General features: G+C 38.4%; 1 protein-coding gene across 1 annotated transcript in view; it reads right to left on the reverse strand.

Moving 5' to 3' along the window:
* Positions 1 to 1,301: 1,301 nt before the first annotated feature.
* The window catches only part of Mtnr1a (melatonin receptor 1A), a 21,055-nt gene continuing 4,278 nt past the window's right edge, over positions 1,302 to 18,078 (reverse strand). The window contains exon 2 of the mRNA XM_013025345.1: positions 1,302 to 2,170. Within this exon, the coding sequence (XP_012880799.1) occupies positions 1,302 to 2,170 (869 nt within the window). The remainder of the gene's footprint in view (positions 2,171 to 18,078) is intronic.

Genomic DNA, 18,078 nt, shown 5'->3' on the forward strand with positions numbered 1-18,078 from the left:
CACTTGAGCCACAGTGCCACTTCTGGCTTTTTTCTGTTGTGCGGTACTGAGGAATTGAACCAAGGGCCTCATGCATGCAAGGCAAGCACTCTACCACTGAGCCACCTCCCCAACCCCTGAAGAATACCTTTTTGAGTTATCTTTGAAAGAAAAGCTATCTGGCTTACATTATTCACTTGCCTGATTCATCAATCTAGACCACAATCTGTACTCCATCTAAAATTTTCAACAACTCCATTCTTTACCATTTTCACTGGACCAATCAACAGAGAGCCATTCAAAAGAGCCAATGACACAAAATGATAAGAAACTAATTTAATAAAGTTGATTGACACTTCATACATAGCTATTGCCTTAAAATACTATAGTAATTATCATTTGAATAAAAGCTCTGTGTGGTAATCAGTCCTTCATCTGGCATAAACAAAGTGATTTTTTTCACTAGAGCTACCCAATGCTGATACTGCCAACTAGTGGTGGTTGTGATCTTTGCTGTTGTGAATCATTATTTTTCAGCTTTTCACTCTGTAATAAGCACTTCTCATCTACTTCCTTTTTGTTCCATTTACTCCTTCATAAGTAAAATTTTGTATTCATTTTCCTGATAGAAATCTTTCAAAAATGGGGGGAAGAAGAGGCAACTACAGTCATCCTTTGGAATCTTTGGGAACCCTCCCCTAAGGTTATCAAAAATTGGATGCTTCCATCCCTCATATAAACTAGGACAGCACTGGCCTGTAAACTACACATATCCTTACATACAGTACTTAGATCATCACCAGATTACTTGCAATACTTGCTACATCATAAATGCTACGCAAATGGCTGCTATGCAGTATTGTTCATGGAATGGTGACAAGAGAAAAGTCTGAAAACGTTCAGTACAGATGCAATTTCTTCCCCAGTATTTTCAAGTTGTGGCTGGTTGAATCTAAGGATGTGAGCCTGCAGATCAAATAAGGAAGGCTGAATTGACTGCTTTTGCTATACTCCTGTACAAAAAAATTTTCACATTCTCTCTTCACTTGAATTCATTCAGCATTTTAGTTTAATCCTCTATCCCTGAAACGTATTCTCCAATTAACGTATGACTCTCTTTATGTTCTGTATTTCTTTTCCTGAAAAAGTAAGACTCATTTACAAAACTCACAGCGCATTTGCTTAGAAACTTCAAACAGCATCCCTGAAGAGCATCAAGTTGCTCCACTACTATTTTCTGGACATCTACCAAGAAGAAAGCAACCATGAAAAGGCGTGAGCTCTCATGGGGTGAGAATGTCTCACCTCCAGTGCTTCTCTGTTTAGACAGAGTCCACTTTTATTAGGTTATTGTTGGTTATTAATGGAGAGGGCTTGCATTTAATCCTATCGGCTACATCATTAGAGCTATCCACAAAAAACATCCTGGCTGTGCACAATGAGACGATAATCCTTCTGTATTCCTTTCTGAAATTTTGATTCAATAGTCCATATATAATTGCATTGAGACAGCTGTTGAAATACGCCATATAGTAACTAGCCACAAACAGCCATTCTGGGATCCTGGGCACCATGCTGACAGGGTCTGAGGCCACAATGAGGCCAATGAAATTTAGTGGAGCCCAGCAAATAGCAAAGAGTACAAAAACCACAAACATCGTGACAAAGTTCCTGAAGTCCTGCGGTTTTAGTTTGGGTTTGTGGTCAGGTTTCACCCTGCGTCGGACCTGGAGAACCAGGATCCAGATTCTTAGGTAACAGAAGATGACAATGATCATAGGAATGATGAAATGGAAAACGACCACAGCTATGGTGTAGGCCGAACTGACGGACTGTGTGAATGTGCACGAGTAGATCCTTGGGTCGTACTGGAGCGATCCAATCTGCAAGTTGGGCACGATCGCCACAAGTGTCAGCATCCAGATGAGGAACACATAGCAGAGGGAATTCTTGTTGCTGTAGAGCTTGTCGTACTTGAGACTGTGGCAGATGTAGCAGTAACGGTTAATGGCAATCCCAGTGATGTTGAATATTGAGCCAATGACACTCAGGCCCATCAGAAAACCGCTCACTTGACAGTGCAGATAGCCCAAATTCCATCCGTTGTTGAATATCGATGTCAGCACCAAGGGGTATGGATAAATGGCGACCACCAGGTCTGCGATTGCCAGACTCACCACAAATATATTTCCTAAAAGAGAAAGGTGTATGATGTACCGGTTAATGCTAGTGTTTCATGAATTGTACTGCGATTTTTCTTTTCATTAAAGAAAAAGAGCTATTTCTGAAACTTCGATGACCTGACTTCATAGTTACTACCACTCATCCATGGTGGGGAGGGACATTTTCACCAGGAAGTAAGCTCATTGTCAAAACAAGTCCATTCTTCAAGAATTCCTGCATCTCTACCAGAAGGTATAGTCTATATCTCCAAACCTTTTCCCTTTCAAACTGGCTTCTCTTCTGTTCAAAACTCCTGTGTGCATTTTAGTTGTTTTACATCTTTTGTTAACTTTCTGGGTTAACTGTGTAATTTATTTATTTTTAATAATAAGTTTTTTTATTGTGAAAATACTGTTGCTTCTCCGTCAGACACGACTTCCTTAAAATCTGAATCTTCTGTCCTTTACAGTTCTTCAACAACTGTCACCTGGGCCTCTAGCTTCTGTTGTTAGAGAGCAATGGAGCTTTTTCTATTGTATAAGAGTTAAGGGGAAAAGGCTGTCATCAGCCACCTGGATTAGAACACTGGCTGCATCCCCAGCAGCTATGTAACCGAGGTCAGTAGTCACACCATGTTAAGGGTGAGAAAATGACAATATCTTCTTCATGAGGTCTATGCCAATTTCTGTGCATTATGTCTAGTACCAAATAAAACCATGCATATTCTTACAACTTGCTCACCTCACACCAAAAGACAAAAGTGAAATTCTCTTCTTATGTACTTAATGTACAAAAATTACACGCTCAATATGTTGAATATAGAAATTCTCTATATTAATATAATAACTGAACACATTCTTAATGTATAGAAAGAAAACACTGATGATCTCCTCTATGTGATAAATACGAGGATCAAGGCCCAGGGCTGGTTCCAGGCCCAAAAATAAAATGCAAGATCTTACCTGAAAAATAGCTAAAAAAAAAAAGAAAAGTACTGGGGTGGTGACTCAGTGGTAACGTAGCTACCTAGCAAGCACAAGGACCTGATACTGCCAAAATAAGAAGGAGGAAGGAGGAAAAAAGAAAGAAAGAGTTGGGCATCAGTGGCTCATGCCTATAATCCTAGCTAGTCAGGAGGCTGAGCTCTGAGGATCTCGGTTTGAAACCAGTCTGGGCAGGAAAGTCCAGGAGACTTATCTCCAATAAACTACTCACAAAAAGCTAGAAGTGGCATTGTGACTCAAGTGGTAGAGCTCTACTCTTGAGCAAAAAGAAGTTCAGGGACAGAAACCAGGACTAGATTTTAAGCACCAGGATTGGCAAAAGAGAAGGAAGGAAGGAAGGAAGGAAGGAAGGAAGGAAGGAAGGAAGGAAGGAAGGAAGGAAGGAAGGAAGGAGATTCATGAGGTGGTCTACAAGTATGTTCTTTTACTTTGTGACTTTATTAAAAAAACAAAAAACATGTGTTTCTTACTGTTTCTTCTCCCTTGAATAGTCTTCTCACTCCAGCTTTTTAAATGTTAGCTTCTCTCAAATCCATCCTAAATGCAAATGTCCATAGCTTTTGTTTATTCACCCAATCAGAGACAAATGATTTCTCCTTTGCAGACTCAAAGATTCATGTTAATTATAGCACTTTTAATTTATATTAATTGTAATAACCTGCATACCATAGGCACTGAGGAAACAAGAATGAGCAGGCAGGAATACTTAGTAAAAACAAAATCAAAGTAGTCACAAGTCCAAGGGTATGTGCAGAATAAAAGGAGATGAGGCCGAGAGCCCCTTTAGATAGGGGTGAGAAGCAGACTATAAACCATTTAACAATATATTTTGCCTTTGATCTGAGAGAGAGTAGATATATACAACATATTTATATTTTATTTGTAAATTTGCTCTTCCACATTTCTACTACCCCTTAAGATTATCTCTTTCTCATAGATGCTTGAAAAAAATAGTACCCAAATAGAATTCTTTTGCTCATGTTTTGTAATATAAATGATCACTTCCCAACAGGTGAGCTAATGTCAGCTTTGTACTTCAAGTTCCTGCTTTCTGATGTTATTTCCCTCAAGAGTAATATTTCCCCTAAATAAAGTAAAATAGTAGTCATAATAGAAGAAAAGTAGCTTTATAGCATCTTAAAATTTCAGATAATTGTTGCAAAAGCAATTCTTTCAAAATTGCTATCCTGTCTGATAGCAATGGCAAATTAAGTTTTTTCCACAGATGTTTCAGTGACCAATGAAATATTTATAATCTTATCAGCATATTTTTACTAAATTTTAACTCAAAATAATGCTTTAATATATGTATGATATATGAAATTCGGGTACAAATTAAAACATTATTGAAAATACATTTTCAATGCAGAGTGTCATAATGATAAGCCAGCTTAAAACAGATTTATTTTTCTACAAGTTTAAAGGTAAAATATCACAAATGATGCCATAGGTATTTTGTGGCTTTAGTCCTGAGCTTCACTTGTTTTAACAGTAATTATGTTTCATTACTGTTCAACTAATTATATTAATTAAGTCATTCCCCTCATTTTCCTTGAGTTAATTCTTCTTTGCAAATTTTCAGGGAAAAAAATTAGGCCATAGACTCTATGTGGATGCAACTGTCAGATTAGATTGTTGAGCTTGAAGCTTTATCACATCTGCTTGTGTGTATACAGTGTGTTTGTGCATGGGTGGAGAATACTGGAGAAGAAAATAAGGATTTTTTAAATAACTCTACCAGACATAGATTTATGAATACATGATTTAAGACATAATTAATTTAGTTAATTCATAGTTACATATATTGTAAGGTTATATATTTTGTTCTCAGTTCTGTGGGCCTCCAGATCGATTAACAACCTACCTTTCTTTACCATATCAAATATTTCATACATAAAAATGCATTCTGAGCTGGGAGCTGGTTTCATGCCTATAATTTTAGCTCCTCAGAAGGCTAAGATTTGAGGATTGAAGTGTGAAACCATCCTGGGCAGAAAAGTCCATGAGACTCTTATCTCCAAGTAACCAAACCAAAAGCCAGAAGTGTAGGAATAGCTCAAGTGATAGAGCACAAACATTGGCTGAAAAAGGCCATGAGTTCAAGCTTCAGTACTGGCATAAAATAATACATTCTGAAATTTAAAATGGTTTAAAATGGTTGTCAATGGCTAATCATTTTTTCTCTACTAGTTTTACAACCAATCTTTTTTTTTTGTCTGTTGTAGGACTTGAACTCTGGGCCTGGGAGCTTTCCCTCAGCTCTTCAGCTCCAGGCAAGCACTTTACCACTTAACCCACAGCCCCACTTCTGGTTTTCTGGTGGTTAATTGGAGTTAGGAGCCTCACAGACTTTCCTGCCTGGGCTAGTTTTGAACCACAATAGTCAGATCTTAGCCTCCTGAGTAGCTAGGGTTACAGGCATGAGCCAACGGTGCCCAGCTTTACTACCAGTCTTTATTCTGGAAGAATCATAGAATCATGCTGTGTAAAGATTGAGAAAATGACTACTATTGACTTCCTTGTACAATTTCTGTTTTTTAAGAGAAAAATAGGAATATGACAATAAATTGGATAAAACTATAGAATTAGTGATGGACAGTCAAGAATATATGACATTGTTTATTTTTTAGTTTCATGTAGTCTATTTCCCTAAGGAAATTTCTAGACTAGTACACAGACATGGCCAGCCTTGTGTTCCAAGTCTTTTAGGGGACATTTTACTCTTTCTTTGTTTCTATTTTGGTGCCAGTCCCTTGGCTTGAACTCAGGACCTGGGCACTGTCCCTGAGCTTCTTTTGCTCAAGGCTAGCACTCTTACCGCTTAACCACAACCCCACTTCAGGCTTGCTTGGCTATTTCGAGGAGATTAAGGGTCTCACAGTCTTTCCTTCCTTCGAACCATGGTCTTCAGATAGCTGCCTCCTGAGTAGCTAGGATTATAGGCATGAACCACCAGCACCCGGCTTCTAGAGGACATTTGAAAGACATATATTAGGTCTAGAAAACTACACCAAGTAGGCGTAGGGACCACATGGAGGTCACTCTAGTAGCAAGCAGAAGAAATACCCAAAGAGTACTGACATACACAAAGGAAGACTGCATATATACATGGTCCCATGAATAAAGCTTGAAAGGAGAGGTGACCTATTGCACATACATAAATAAATAAATAAGAAACTACAAAGGACCTTCTCTAAACTGCCTTCCTCTGAACAAGCCTTTGACTGCCTTCTGGGAATGGTCAAAAAACAGCAGCATTGCTTTTCTACTCATTCCAATTGTTTTTCCACCCCATTCCTTCTCGCCATGGACCAAGCCATTAACTCCATGAAAGCAGTATCTGTGTCTGATGCCTCCTCACCCTTACCATCACCATCCTGAACAGTTAGTTCATGGAGTTAAAACATGGGGGATTTGCATTAAGTCAAGTTAACAAGGCCCAAAAGATACCTTAGCATTCCCCATCAAAAACAATGTGCAGATGTTATAGGTGAACATGAAGCAGCAGCCATGATAACCTTTGTAGGGTCCCAGGCCCATTTCAGGACCTGGTACTTCGAGGTCCCCACTCCACTGGTCTACAGTGTTGGGGGGCAACAGTATACCCACAGCTTCTCCAACTCCTGCTGATCTCTGCTTTGCTTGCAGAAAATGGAAGCCTGACCTTCCGAGGAGCGTTCGGTTTATCCTCCTGGCCTCCAGCTCATTCGCCAAAGTCCTAGTGTCCCCTGCACCACTTCTTGACATCCAGTTTTCCTCACCTGTGCCTTCTTGGTGGACTTCAGCCTCCAGCACAGTATCAGTGGCCTCCATAGATTTTTTTCTTCACCTCTCACGATTACTCAGATTTTGCTTCTCAGATTAACTAAACTCTGACTGTGGAGAATTTGGTAGTGGCAAATGGACTTCAGAGAACTTTTTTTAAATACATGTATTTTTATTGTAAAGATACTGTACAGAGGGGTTACGGTTATATGAGTAAGGTAATGAGTACATTTCCTATCAAGCATTGTTATACCCTGCTTTGTTTTTCAATGTTGGAGAACTTTAAGGACAGTTTCTTCATATTCATCCTGGATTACTTGCTATTGGTTTTTGTAATAGGACTATATTTAAAGCACTAAAAACCCAGTGTAAGAGGGGACACTGATAGCTCATGACACAGAGGCAAAAATGTTACACACACACACACATACACACACACACACACACACACACACACTACTCCATGTTGTTTACTAAGTGCTCTCAGGATGCTATGTCAGATGTGTTTGGAGCTCAATACAAAAAAAAGGTTTTAGAAAGCTGATCTGCCGCTTAACCTATATGATCTGATTGCTACAACCTAAACGTGTGTCTCCAACCAAAGAAATATGTTCAAACGTGATCACCATTGTAACAATATGGAGTCCTCATTGACAGAATTAGTGACCTTGTGAAGGAGGTCACAGAAGATGCTCATCCCTTCTCCCCCTTCCATTCTTCCTATGGGCCTTTGGTCCCTCCAGAGTGTTTAGCAAGAAGGCACCCCCTGGAGGTAGAAAGTAGCCCTCTTCAAACAGCAAAACGTGCCACTGCCTTGGTCTTGTACTTTCCAACTTCCAGGACCTCTCTGCTGTGAATCAATAGAAAAAGAACTAGAAATGGCTAAGAACAGAAAAGGCTAGGGTAATTAATCCTGTCTGTTAAGGGGAAAATGGGTTGCTATTACCAAAGATAGAGTGACCTCTGGTAGGTCACTCTTATTGTTTAAGGTTTTTGTCAACAAGCTAGACACTTATTCATCTTGTTCTGAATTGGGTAATAACTAAATCTGCAGTGGTGAAAGCTGAGAATTTATTTCCTTCTGCATGCTCTTTTCAAAATGTTAGCTATGTGCATCCAGTATAGGCCTCATCTTTGAGTTGCTTTTGCTCACCCTCCTTGTTTCCTACGCCTTGTAGCAGATGCCACTAAGGCCTGTCTCCTACATCTTTTAGCCAGACTGGTATACTTTTCCCCAGGATTTCTGAGGGCTAAGTGCTTATATTAGACTCACAGTTTTATTTTTCCTCAAAGATTGTCCTCAGTGACCAAATGACTGGTGCCAGAAAACAAAAACAGTCCTATCGCTTCAAGTAATGGCAACTCTATGGATGAATTCAAACCTGTACGCCTCAACTTCTAGATCAGGCCAAGCTTAGGCTTTGCTGAGACCCTATCCTGGCTAACTCCTTTACTTTCCCACTCTGCTTTCCTTGCTGCCTACAATTCTCTCCGGAGTTTATGTGAATATGCTTCCAATAGTAAAGCAATACAAGACATTTTTTGGCATAGAAGTATGTGTGAGAGACTGAGAGCAAGGATGGTGGGCATGAATATTTACATTCTCCCTGTGGGTATATAGCAGTTACTCAAGAATAATTGTTGAGTGAATTAATGTAACCTATTGTCTAAGTAGCACCTGTAGGGAAGCAGAAAATACCTGTTCTTAGCCACCAGGATGCTGGTTTTCTCAGTAGGCCAAGATTCATTTCATCTTCCACTTTATCCTGGATTTTCAAATATTTGAAAAGCTAGATTAGAAACCCACTGACTCATTTTTCATAGAGACTTAAAAAGAACAGGTTGAACTTTAACAGCCAAGTGGTAAATACGGGGGTGGGGGTGGGGGAAATGAACTTCACTCTTGGAAACATTTTTCATTTGTTTTTACAGAGCAAGTCCATAAATTCAGATCTAAGAACCATTTTAATAACGCATCTGCTATAAACCTGTTTGTATATAAAATTCCATGTGGATAAATGTTAATGGAACAAGAAGAGAAAGCTGAGAGGCTGCAGGCAATTTAGGAGTATTCTTTGGCCCTAGAAGGGACATGGAAAGCTTTATTCTTGGCATCAAAGCACATAGCAATGTCTTAACATTCTTGATCTTAATGTATTTTAGTAGTGTGGCTTTTCAGATTATTAGACAATATGTAGCCCATAAATTTAGAAGAAGAATTTTACACCTAGGCTGTGTCAATTATTAAAATGATCTTGGATAATTCATAGTTCCTAGAACCTCAGTCTGTTCCTATGTAATAAATCACTATAATAGTGGCCACGGCAGGGATGTGTAAAAGTGTGCCACACATATTTGGCTCTGGATGAATATACACTCTGACTTCTATTCCACTATGATGGAATCCACATGTCCTTTCTCACAGATAGTTCCTCCCTGGTCAGAAAGCCAAGGCCAAGGAGGCCCCTTCTGTTGTTTCTTGCTGAGTTCTCCTCATGGTCAGTAAGTTGTTTAATCCTGCAGATCAGCTTCTTATTCTCCCTTCAACAGTTCAAGCCAGACTATGCACAGCACAATCACCATTTCCTCCTCATTCATTTTCAGTCTACTTTTATATAACGTCTGGATGCTAACCACACCACATTACATAAGCTTCTTTCTCTCCCATATCCAGTGACATGATTGCTCACCCCTTTTCTTGACCTTTCCTCCTTAAAGTCTCTGAATTGTAAAATCCTGCTCACTGACCCTACCACCATTTTATATTCTATTCATATAACCCACTGTATAGCTATCCCTATTCATATAACACACTGTTCATATACACCATCTGCATTGTATTATTTTAATAATGCCCCATTCACATAACACACTTTCTGTATCTGAGAAGTCCCTTGCTCTCTCCTTCCCATTTGTCTTTCTAGTTCTTCATTCTTTTTCTCTGTCCTGCTCTGCTGTTTGCTGATTCTTTGTTGCTGTAGAGAAAGCCAGTTGATAGAGTGTCTTAACTACTGTATTGGTATAGTACACATACAACAAATCAGACCACGAGCTGCTCAAATAGTTTACAGTCATCTAATACATACAACCTTCTTGTTTTAGTCTGGATTTTTGTCAGTTTTAAAGGTGTAAACTTCTGTAAGAATTGTGCTCATGGTTTAGTATGTAAAACATACAGCCAAATGGATTGACTTTTCCTCTCTAAGCTGGTAGAAATGACTGATGCCTATGCTATTATTCATCTCAGAGAATTTAAGATGTTTCTTAAAAACAATGATGTATTATTTTAACAGACAATAAAAATATTACATAAACTCCATTTAGGACAGTAGACATTATTTCCTTAACCACTTTCTCCAATGTTGATGTATTCAGTAAAACTTCTAGCTTAAATGAACAAATTACTGCATTAAAATAGTCCTAAATTGCTAAATGGTAAAAAAAAGAGTTGCTATTATTATTTAAAGTAATACAGTAATATACGGTCCAATTTACATATTAAAATTAATTGATGATCTGGGTGCTGATGGCTCATGCCTGTAATCCCAGTTACTCAAGAGGCTGAGATGGTAGTTTAAAGACAGCCTCCTCAGGGAAGTTCAAGAGATTCTTATCTCTGATTAATCACTAAAAAGACAGAAGTGGAGTTTTGATTCAAATGTTAGAGCACTAGCCTTGAGCAAAAAGCTCTGGGATAGTGTCCAGGTCCTAAGCTCCAGCCCCTGGACTGGCACAAAACGAAAATAAATAAATTGATGAACTACAAGAAAAGAATACATTGAAATGTACAAAATAAGATTATAATAAAATTTGACTCTACCTTTGATATGCTTAGAGAAAGTGAATATATATATATATATATATATACCTAGATATGTTAAACACAATACTGTATCATAAAAATAAAAAATACATTCATTTGTCATAACTCTACACCAAGAATACTAAATGATTTATGCTGCTAACTGGAATGTTGTATTTAAATCCTAATAAATGCAAAGTAAACCAATTCATTTAACCCTTATAACATTACAATTTTTACAAATCAGTAGATGACCAGTTGAGAGACTTTCCCAACATCACTATAAACATTCCTCATAGTCATCTGACACAAGGCCACATTCTTTATAGAAAATATGGTTTTTAATAACTGTGTATAATAGAACTAATTTTCTGCATAGGACTGCCTTATTTGGAATTATCTTTATAAAAATACATTTGCTGGAAGAATATAATAAATTACATAAATGAGAAAAATAAAAGTATTCCAAGCCAGGTGTCAGTGGCTCATGCCTGTAATCCTAGTTATTAAGGAAGCTGAGGTCTGAGGATCACAGGTCAAAGCCATCCTGGGCAGGAAAGCCTGTGAGACTCATATTATCTCCAATAAACCATCAGAAAACCCCATGACTGACCAAAAAGAAAAAAAAAGTATTCCAAATTCAATACAGAAACATTCAAGGTTAAAGTAAAAGAATAAGTAAAGTAGGTAATAAAAGGTTAAAAAAATTAAATTAAAACCAATTGGCAGATTACTCTTAAAAATATTTACTTCAAAGGAAACATTAAAAACAAAGCCAAATTTGAAAGAGAAACAAATGAACAGAAACAGTGTTCGTTATGCCATTGAACTGTGTCCAGTTTTGAATTTGTACCTGATAAACAGGAGGCACCTTACAGAACTTTAAATAAAATGACAGAGAATAAATGCATAACAGATGAAAGTATGTTGCCCTCTTCGAGACTTCAAGAGAAGAGCTTTGTGTTGCTAAACATGTGAAAAAAAATCAGAAGAAAAGTGACTAATTACTGATTATACATTTTAGTGCCTGTCCTTTGATGGCTATGTGAGCAAATAGACCCACAGTTTAGTCAACAGGTTAACTCTGAAATCATCCTCCAGAAAAATCATTTTCAGGCTGTGTTCATTACTTTCTTCAAGGAGGAGATGAAGCCAGTACAGCATGCTCAAATAGTTCTGCTTTGTCTCTATCATTATTTCTTTGAAATTCTTTCATTAATTCTGTGTAATGAGATGTTATCTGTTTTTCACATCATCCTGGTTATTAGTACTGTTCTCTCATCCTAAGGTAAGAGCTTTAAAAAAAATGCTCATGGCTACTTTGTAATCCATGAGCAACTTTCAAATTTCTCTCAAAAACTCATCTTCTATGTGAATATATTTATAGTACTTTTTTTACTTCATGACTTATTTTTTCCATTTTTTATTGAACTTAAATATATATTTAATATGTAAAAACAAATAAACTACATATTAATGGAGAGGCATGTGATATTTCAACATGTATATATTGTGTATATTGTATAATGTTTAAAGTGAAATATTATCTATCTCTCTAAAGATTTATAATTTGTTTTTGTCGGTCGTGGGGCTTGAACTCTGGGCTTGGGCACTATCCTTGCACTCTTCAGTTCAAAGCAAGTGCTCTACCACTTGAACCACAGAACTACTTCTGGTTTTCTAGTGGTTAATTGGAGATAAGTGTCTCACGGACTTTTCTGCCCAGGCTGGCTTTGAACTGTGATACTCAGATCTCAGCTTCCTGAGTAGCTAGGATTACAGGTGGGGGCCACTAGTGCCCCGCCTTATAATTTCTTTATGGTGAAAATTCAAGGACCTTTCTTAAAGCTTTTGAGACATATGGTACACAAACACCTTATGACATTATGGGTGCACAGAACTTTTTGCTGCTAACTCTAACTTACTTCCCATTAACCATTTTCTCCCATCTTTCTCTCCTGCTTTTCCCAGATCCTGGTAACCAAAATTCTACCTCCACTTTGGTGAGATGCACATTTTAAAATTCCACATGTGATCATTTACTCACATAAAGTATTTGTCTTTTTCTGATTGGCTTATTGGAGTAGTCTCCAATTCCTATTTGTGTCTTACTTTTGTTTTAAAAGTGAAAAGAACATACACTTTCAATTATCCTGGTAGCAATCTCCTTGGAAGTTAAATCCATGTTTTATACAAGTTTGATACAATGTTTTAATTCTGACAAACCATAAAGAACTTACTGACCAATCACATTGTATCCTATACTGCAGAATGAAATGAAAATGGATTCCATGGGATGGGAAGAAAAACCTGGGAGAAAAGAAGGAAGGGAAGACATTGTCCCAAAAGAACTGTACCCTTTACCTGACTTATGTAACTGCAACCCCCTTTTGGGGGGGGTCCAGTCGTGGGGCCTGAACTCTGGGTCTGGGTGCTGTCCCTCAGCTCTTCAGCTCAAGGTTAGCGCTCTACCACTTGAGCCACAGTGCCACTTCTGGCTTTTTTCTTTTTTCCTTATGGTGCTAAGGAATCAAACCCAGGGCCTCATGCATGCAAGGCAAGCACTCTACCACTGAGCCACCTTCCCAGCCCCTGCAACCCCTTTTAATATCACCTTTAGAATAACAATTTTTAAAAATTGAAAAAAAAGAAAATAGATTCAAATGAATACTGATTTCACTCAGTATCACAGCATCCTTTAGCTTCATAAGCTGAATAACTTAAATTATCTGTAATGACTAAACAATAGCACCAAGCAGACATATTTTGCTTCTTGTTCCTTCTTCTGGGATTAATTATTCCAATGTGACTGACAAATCTATAAAGCTCCATGGATGTGTGAGTCTGTACAGTTCAACCAGAAAAAAAAACAGTTTGTTTTTCATTTGCAATATTATCATAATTAGCTGAAAGTTACTGAAATGTCACACTTAGTGTTGGGTCAACTTAACTGGCTGTAGAGGTGAGGGAGCTGATTAAGGAGCCATCTTCATGAAGAGGAATAGATGGTATCATGATATGATACTGATGACATCATTAGAGTTCTGAGTATGCCCAAATAGACTTCAAAGCAGCTATGAAAGGAGAGAAAACTGAAGCTACTAAGTGAAGGTCTTATTAGTGATCTCTAAGATTCTAGTGACTATTTTGAAAGGTGTACTAATAAAGAATGAGCAGAAGCAGGTCCTGGGAAATCTGTATGAATGTATGGTGGATCCATGACTTCCAAGGCAAAAAGTTTTCAAAGTAGAACCATCAAATAAAAGTCATTAAAAATAGCAGGAGATTTTATGCAGAACTAGTTTGTGTGTGTGTGTGTGTGTGTGTGTGTGTGTGTGTGTGTGTACATGCTAGCACTTAAACTTGGGAAAGATGAACAGCTAGAGGAACTGAAGATCATTTCAAAATTTAATTACTTAATGGAGAGTCTGAAACCGTTGTCCTAAAGTCTCCAGGGGATATTGAGAGTAGTTTGGCAAACTAATAAAAACTTAAAGAGTTACATATCAATGTACAGTATAAACTGAGGGACAGGGTGAGGGTCATGCCAGGTATGGTGACATGGATACCTGCAATCTCTCAGCACTTGGGAAAATGAGGCAGAAGAGTCATTTGAACCTCAGTGGGATACCATTTGGGCACATAGCAAAGACTCAATCTTGAAAACAAGAAAGTCATAACTCTTTAAATAGGAACTAAGTACGTTGCATGCATGGAAACAAATCAAGAAAGTATCTTTACAAGGTAAGTTTGCCTTGGACAGATAACTTTAAAGATCACACAAAGCTTGGGAGAATACTGACACCAGTGCTTACAAGATGTCTCTTAGATTGCAGATTGAAGATTATTAGCTTGAAATTCCTGCCCACATCTGCATAATACATTCAAGACCATCATTTTTTGAACTTGCAGCATAGTTGTCCAAGAAAGTGCTTGTAGTTTAAATGGCCCACTCATTTAATACAACAGTTGATCTCTAAATCCCAGACCTGTGATAGTAATGGTTACAAAAGGGAAAGCCAAGTTATTAGAGACTATGTGTGATATTTGTTTCCTAAACCTTCTTTTTCTGGCTGGTTTTACTTTCTACAAGTTCATATTAGCTAATTTTTAAAAGAAATAAGCACTTAAAAAGTAAAATCAATATCTAAATAGGACTAATCACAGATGGATGATAGAAATAAAACCATTATTTTGTACTTTATATTTGTACACTATGTTGTACTTTATATCTTCAAAATGATAGGCAGATGGAGGGTAAGTGGATGGATAGATGGCAGGATGAATGGATGTACTTGTAGGGCAGAATCTAAGCTTATCTACTTGATTTATCCTTTGTGCTAATAGTTTTGACCACACTAAATAAATGAAGAGATTTAGGCTTATAGTAACGGAACCCCAAACATATTATAAATATAGATATGTACATAAGATTGGAATCTTCTGAGTTTAGCCTCTCAGTTGGTTAATCCATACTAGTTTGCTTGCATTCTACAATAGGAAACTATGGCAAATGTATCTACACAATTTGAGTTTCACTTTTCTTATTTGCCTGAAGTTATACAAGCAAACAATATAAATTTTTGAAAAGTTGTTTGCATTGCCCTATGTCCATACAAATAAAAACATTCTACTCAAGCAATCTTCTTATGCCAGAAAATAAGTTTATTTTCCTACTTTACAAGAGACAGAAGTCAGACCAACATCAATTGTCTTTTTATTATTTTTTAATCAGTTGTCAGTTTATTATTTTTTTAATAATATAACTGTAGAGTGAAAACCTAACAAAATTAGTGTTGGTTTTAAATGGATACAATAACTATGTGTACTTTAAATGGAAAATTACACCCAAAGATGACCAGTCATTTTTGCAAAAATCCATTTTGGATGAAGACAATATGAAGGAGTTTGAGGGCTTTTTTTTTTTTCCACAAAATTATAGGTCTAGATCGGCCTGTTGAGGACTATTGCAAGTCTGTCCCAATTGCTCAATCCCAGAAGCCGGATTTTTAATAATATGCTACTTATCTGAGATCTGACTTTGTGTATTGTTTACAGTAAGATAATACAAGATGAAAAATGAATCTTGGTGAGGGTAAAAATACTGAAAGGATAAAATAATATAAAACTATTGTCCAAGCTGGGCGCTGGTGGCTTATGCCTGTCATCCTAGCTACTCAGGAGGCTGAGTAGCTAGCCAGCCCAGGTAGGAAACTCCGTGAGACTAGAAAACCGGAAGCGGTGCTCTGGTTCAAGCGATAGAGCGCTAGCCTTGAGCTGAAGAGCTGAAGGACAGCGCTCAAGCCCAGAGTTCAAGCCCCACGACCGACAAAAAATAAAAAAATGAAACTGCTTGTTTGTTATTGTTTTGTTTTGTTTTTACATTCTTCTTTAGGGACTTGACAAATGCTCCCCTACTGATCACTTATTTTTGCTTTCTGGTTTTCTACTTAAAGATCCCACAGAGCATTGATCCTGAAATAGCTGGCAGACCAAGCGACAAACTGCTTCTCTGTCCTCAATGCAGCCATTCCACATGTTTTCCACATGTTGAGGCTTGTGTTAGAAATGTTTATTGCTGGCTTCATTCTCCTGTGAGTGAGGTGCTCACGGGAACCCTACAGTTCTCTACATGGATGGCTGCAGCGGCAGTGGCCAGCCTGCCCAGCAGTGTAAGTTCTTCCCACAGAGTGAGCTGTCCTTGGTGGGGACCCTGCCGCTTTCACCTTTCATCTTGGCCCAACCAAAGGCATGAACATGAGCTCAGTGGGGACAGTTGGCCCTAGGCTTAGCCATTTGCCCATCAGGAGACTCCTCAGCTCCTCCTGCCCAACTGATGAAAACCTGCTTGAGTCCCAGACCACCAATCTGGGGTTTCTCTATCAGAAAGGCTCCCCCCAGACCACCAATCTGGGGTTTCTCTATCAGAAAGATTCCCCCCAAGGTGGTGGTTGGTTACTTCGCTCTCAAGTAGGGGAAATTACATGGCATGGGAAGTTAAAAAAAAAAATAAAACTCTTATAAATGTTCTTTGGAAAGTTCAGCAGGGCAAGCAGATGTTTTTAAGAGACTGTTTTCCCTAATGGAGAGAAATAGATGAGAACAAACCAACTGGCTTCAGACAAGCCAGGCCATCTTCCTAAGAATACGCTTTCCCGGATCTATGATACCTATTTCTACACTTATATAAGCAGGTGCTCTACCACTTGAGCCCTGCCCCTAGACCTTCTGTATTGTGTGTGTGTGTGTGTGTGTGTGTGTGTGTCTATTTTCAAGGGAAGGTCTTGCTTTACATGATGGTGTCATGGCAAGCCTAGTCGGCGACCCTCCTATTTATGCTTGCTTGTACCTCTGCGGATGACAGTTTCATACCACTGAGCCCAGCCACTGCACTCTCCCTGTGGTTTGGATGGCAGGCACCTGCCACTGAGCCAAACCATGGGTGGAGATGAAATCTCATGAAGTTTTACGTCGGATGCTGGCCTTGAACCTGTGATTCCCCATCCACTTCTCAAGCAGCTGGGCTTACAGGCTTGAGCCCCTGCACCCACTTTCTGGTCACCTTCTTTACATTATAATGAATAAAGTAGAGTATTTGATGGGCATGGGAATGAAAGAACATTGGATCCCCTCCTTCTTTCATGCTCCCCTGTGTGATCTAACACACTTCTTCCTCGTGGAGGAGCACTTGACTCATGAATAGCCGTATGGTGCTGTGGCTCTAGGGAATGGAGAAGCTGTGAATCTCAGCCTTCATTACCTATGCCATGGATCCAAGCCCAAGCCCAACCCATCACAGGCAACAATTTCCCTATGTAGGGTAACAGTAAAAAAAGATGAGGGTTGATAGCTGAGAGGCCCTGGAGTCAATATAAGTTCAAGTCAAATGGGTAATAGTACCACTGTCTGTCCACACTCCCTTTTACCAAGTCTTTTCTGAAAAGTGTATGTCACATCCATAAGAAGACATTAAGTATAAAAAGTGTAGGTTATGTTTCAATTAAAAAATAATTTTAATAGTTATACCTAGCACCTAGAGTACATTATAGTAGCTTGGTGCACCCAAGGCAGGAATCTAGACCTCTGAAGGGTAGAGTGCCAACCCTCCTCATAGTCTAGGAGGTGAAGCAGGGCATCAGTCTATGCGGACTTGAAAGAAATGAGGACAGGGTGGCATAGCACATGGTCAGTACTCTGGTTACACAGACATCTGGGAAAGGTTACAATTACTGACAGTTTTTTACCCCATAATGCATCCATTTTAAATAGGAAGAAGAAGAAGAAGAAGAAGAAGAAGAAGAAGAAGAAGAAGAAGAAGAAGAAGAAGAAGAAGAAGAAGAAGAAGAAGAAGAAGAAGAAGAAGAA

The sequence above is a fragment of the Dipodomys ordii genome, unplaced genomic scaffold (genome assembly GCF_000151885.1).
Source record: "Dipodomys ordii isolate 6190 unplaced genomic scaffold, Dord_2.0 Scaffold4, whole genome shotgun sequence".
NCBI lineage: Eukaryota > Metazoa > Chordata > Mammalia > Rodentia > Heteromyidae > Dipodomys > Dipodomys ordii.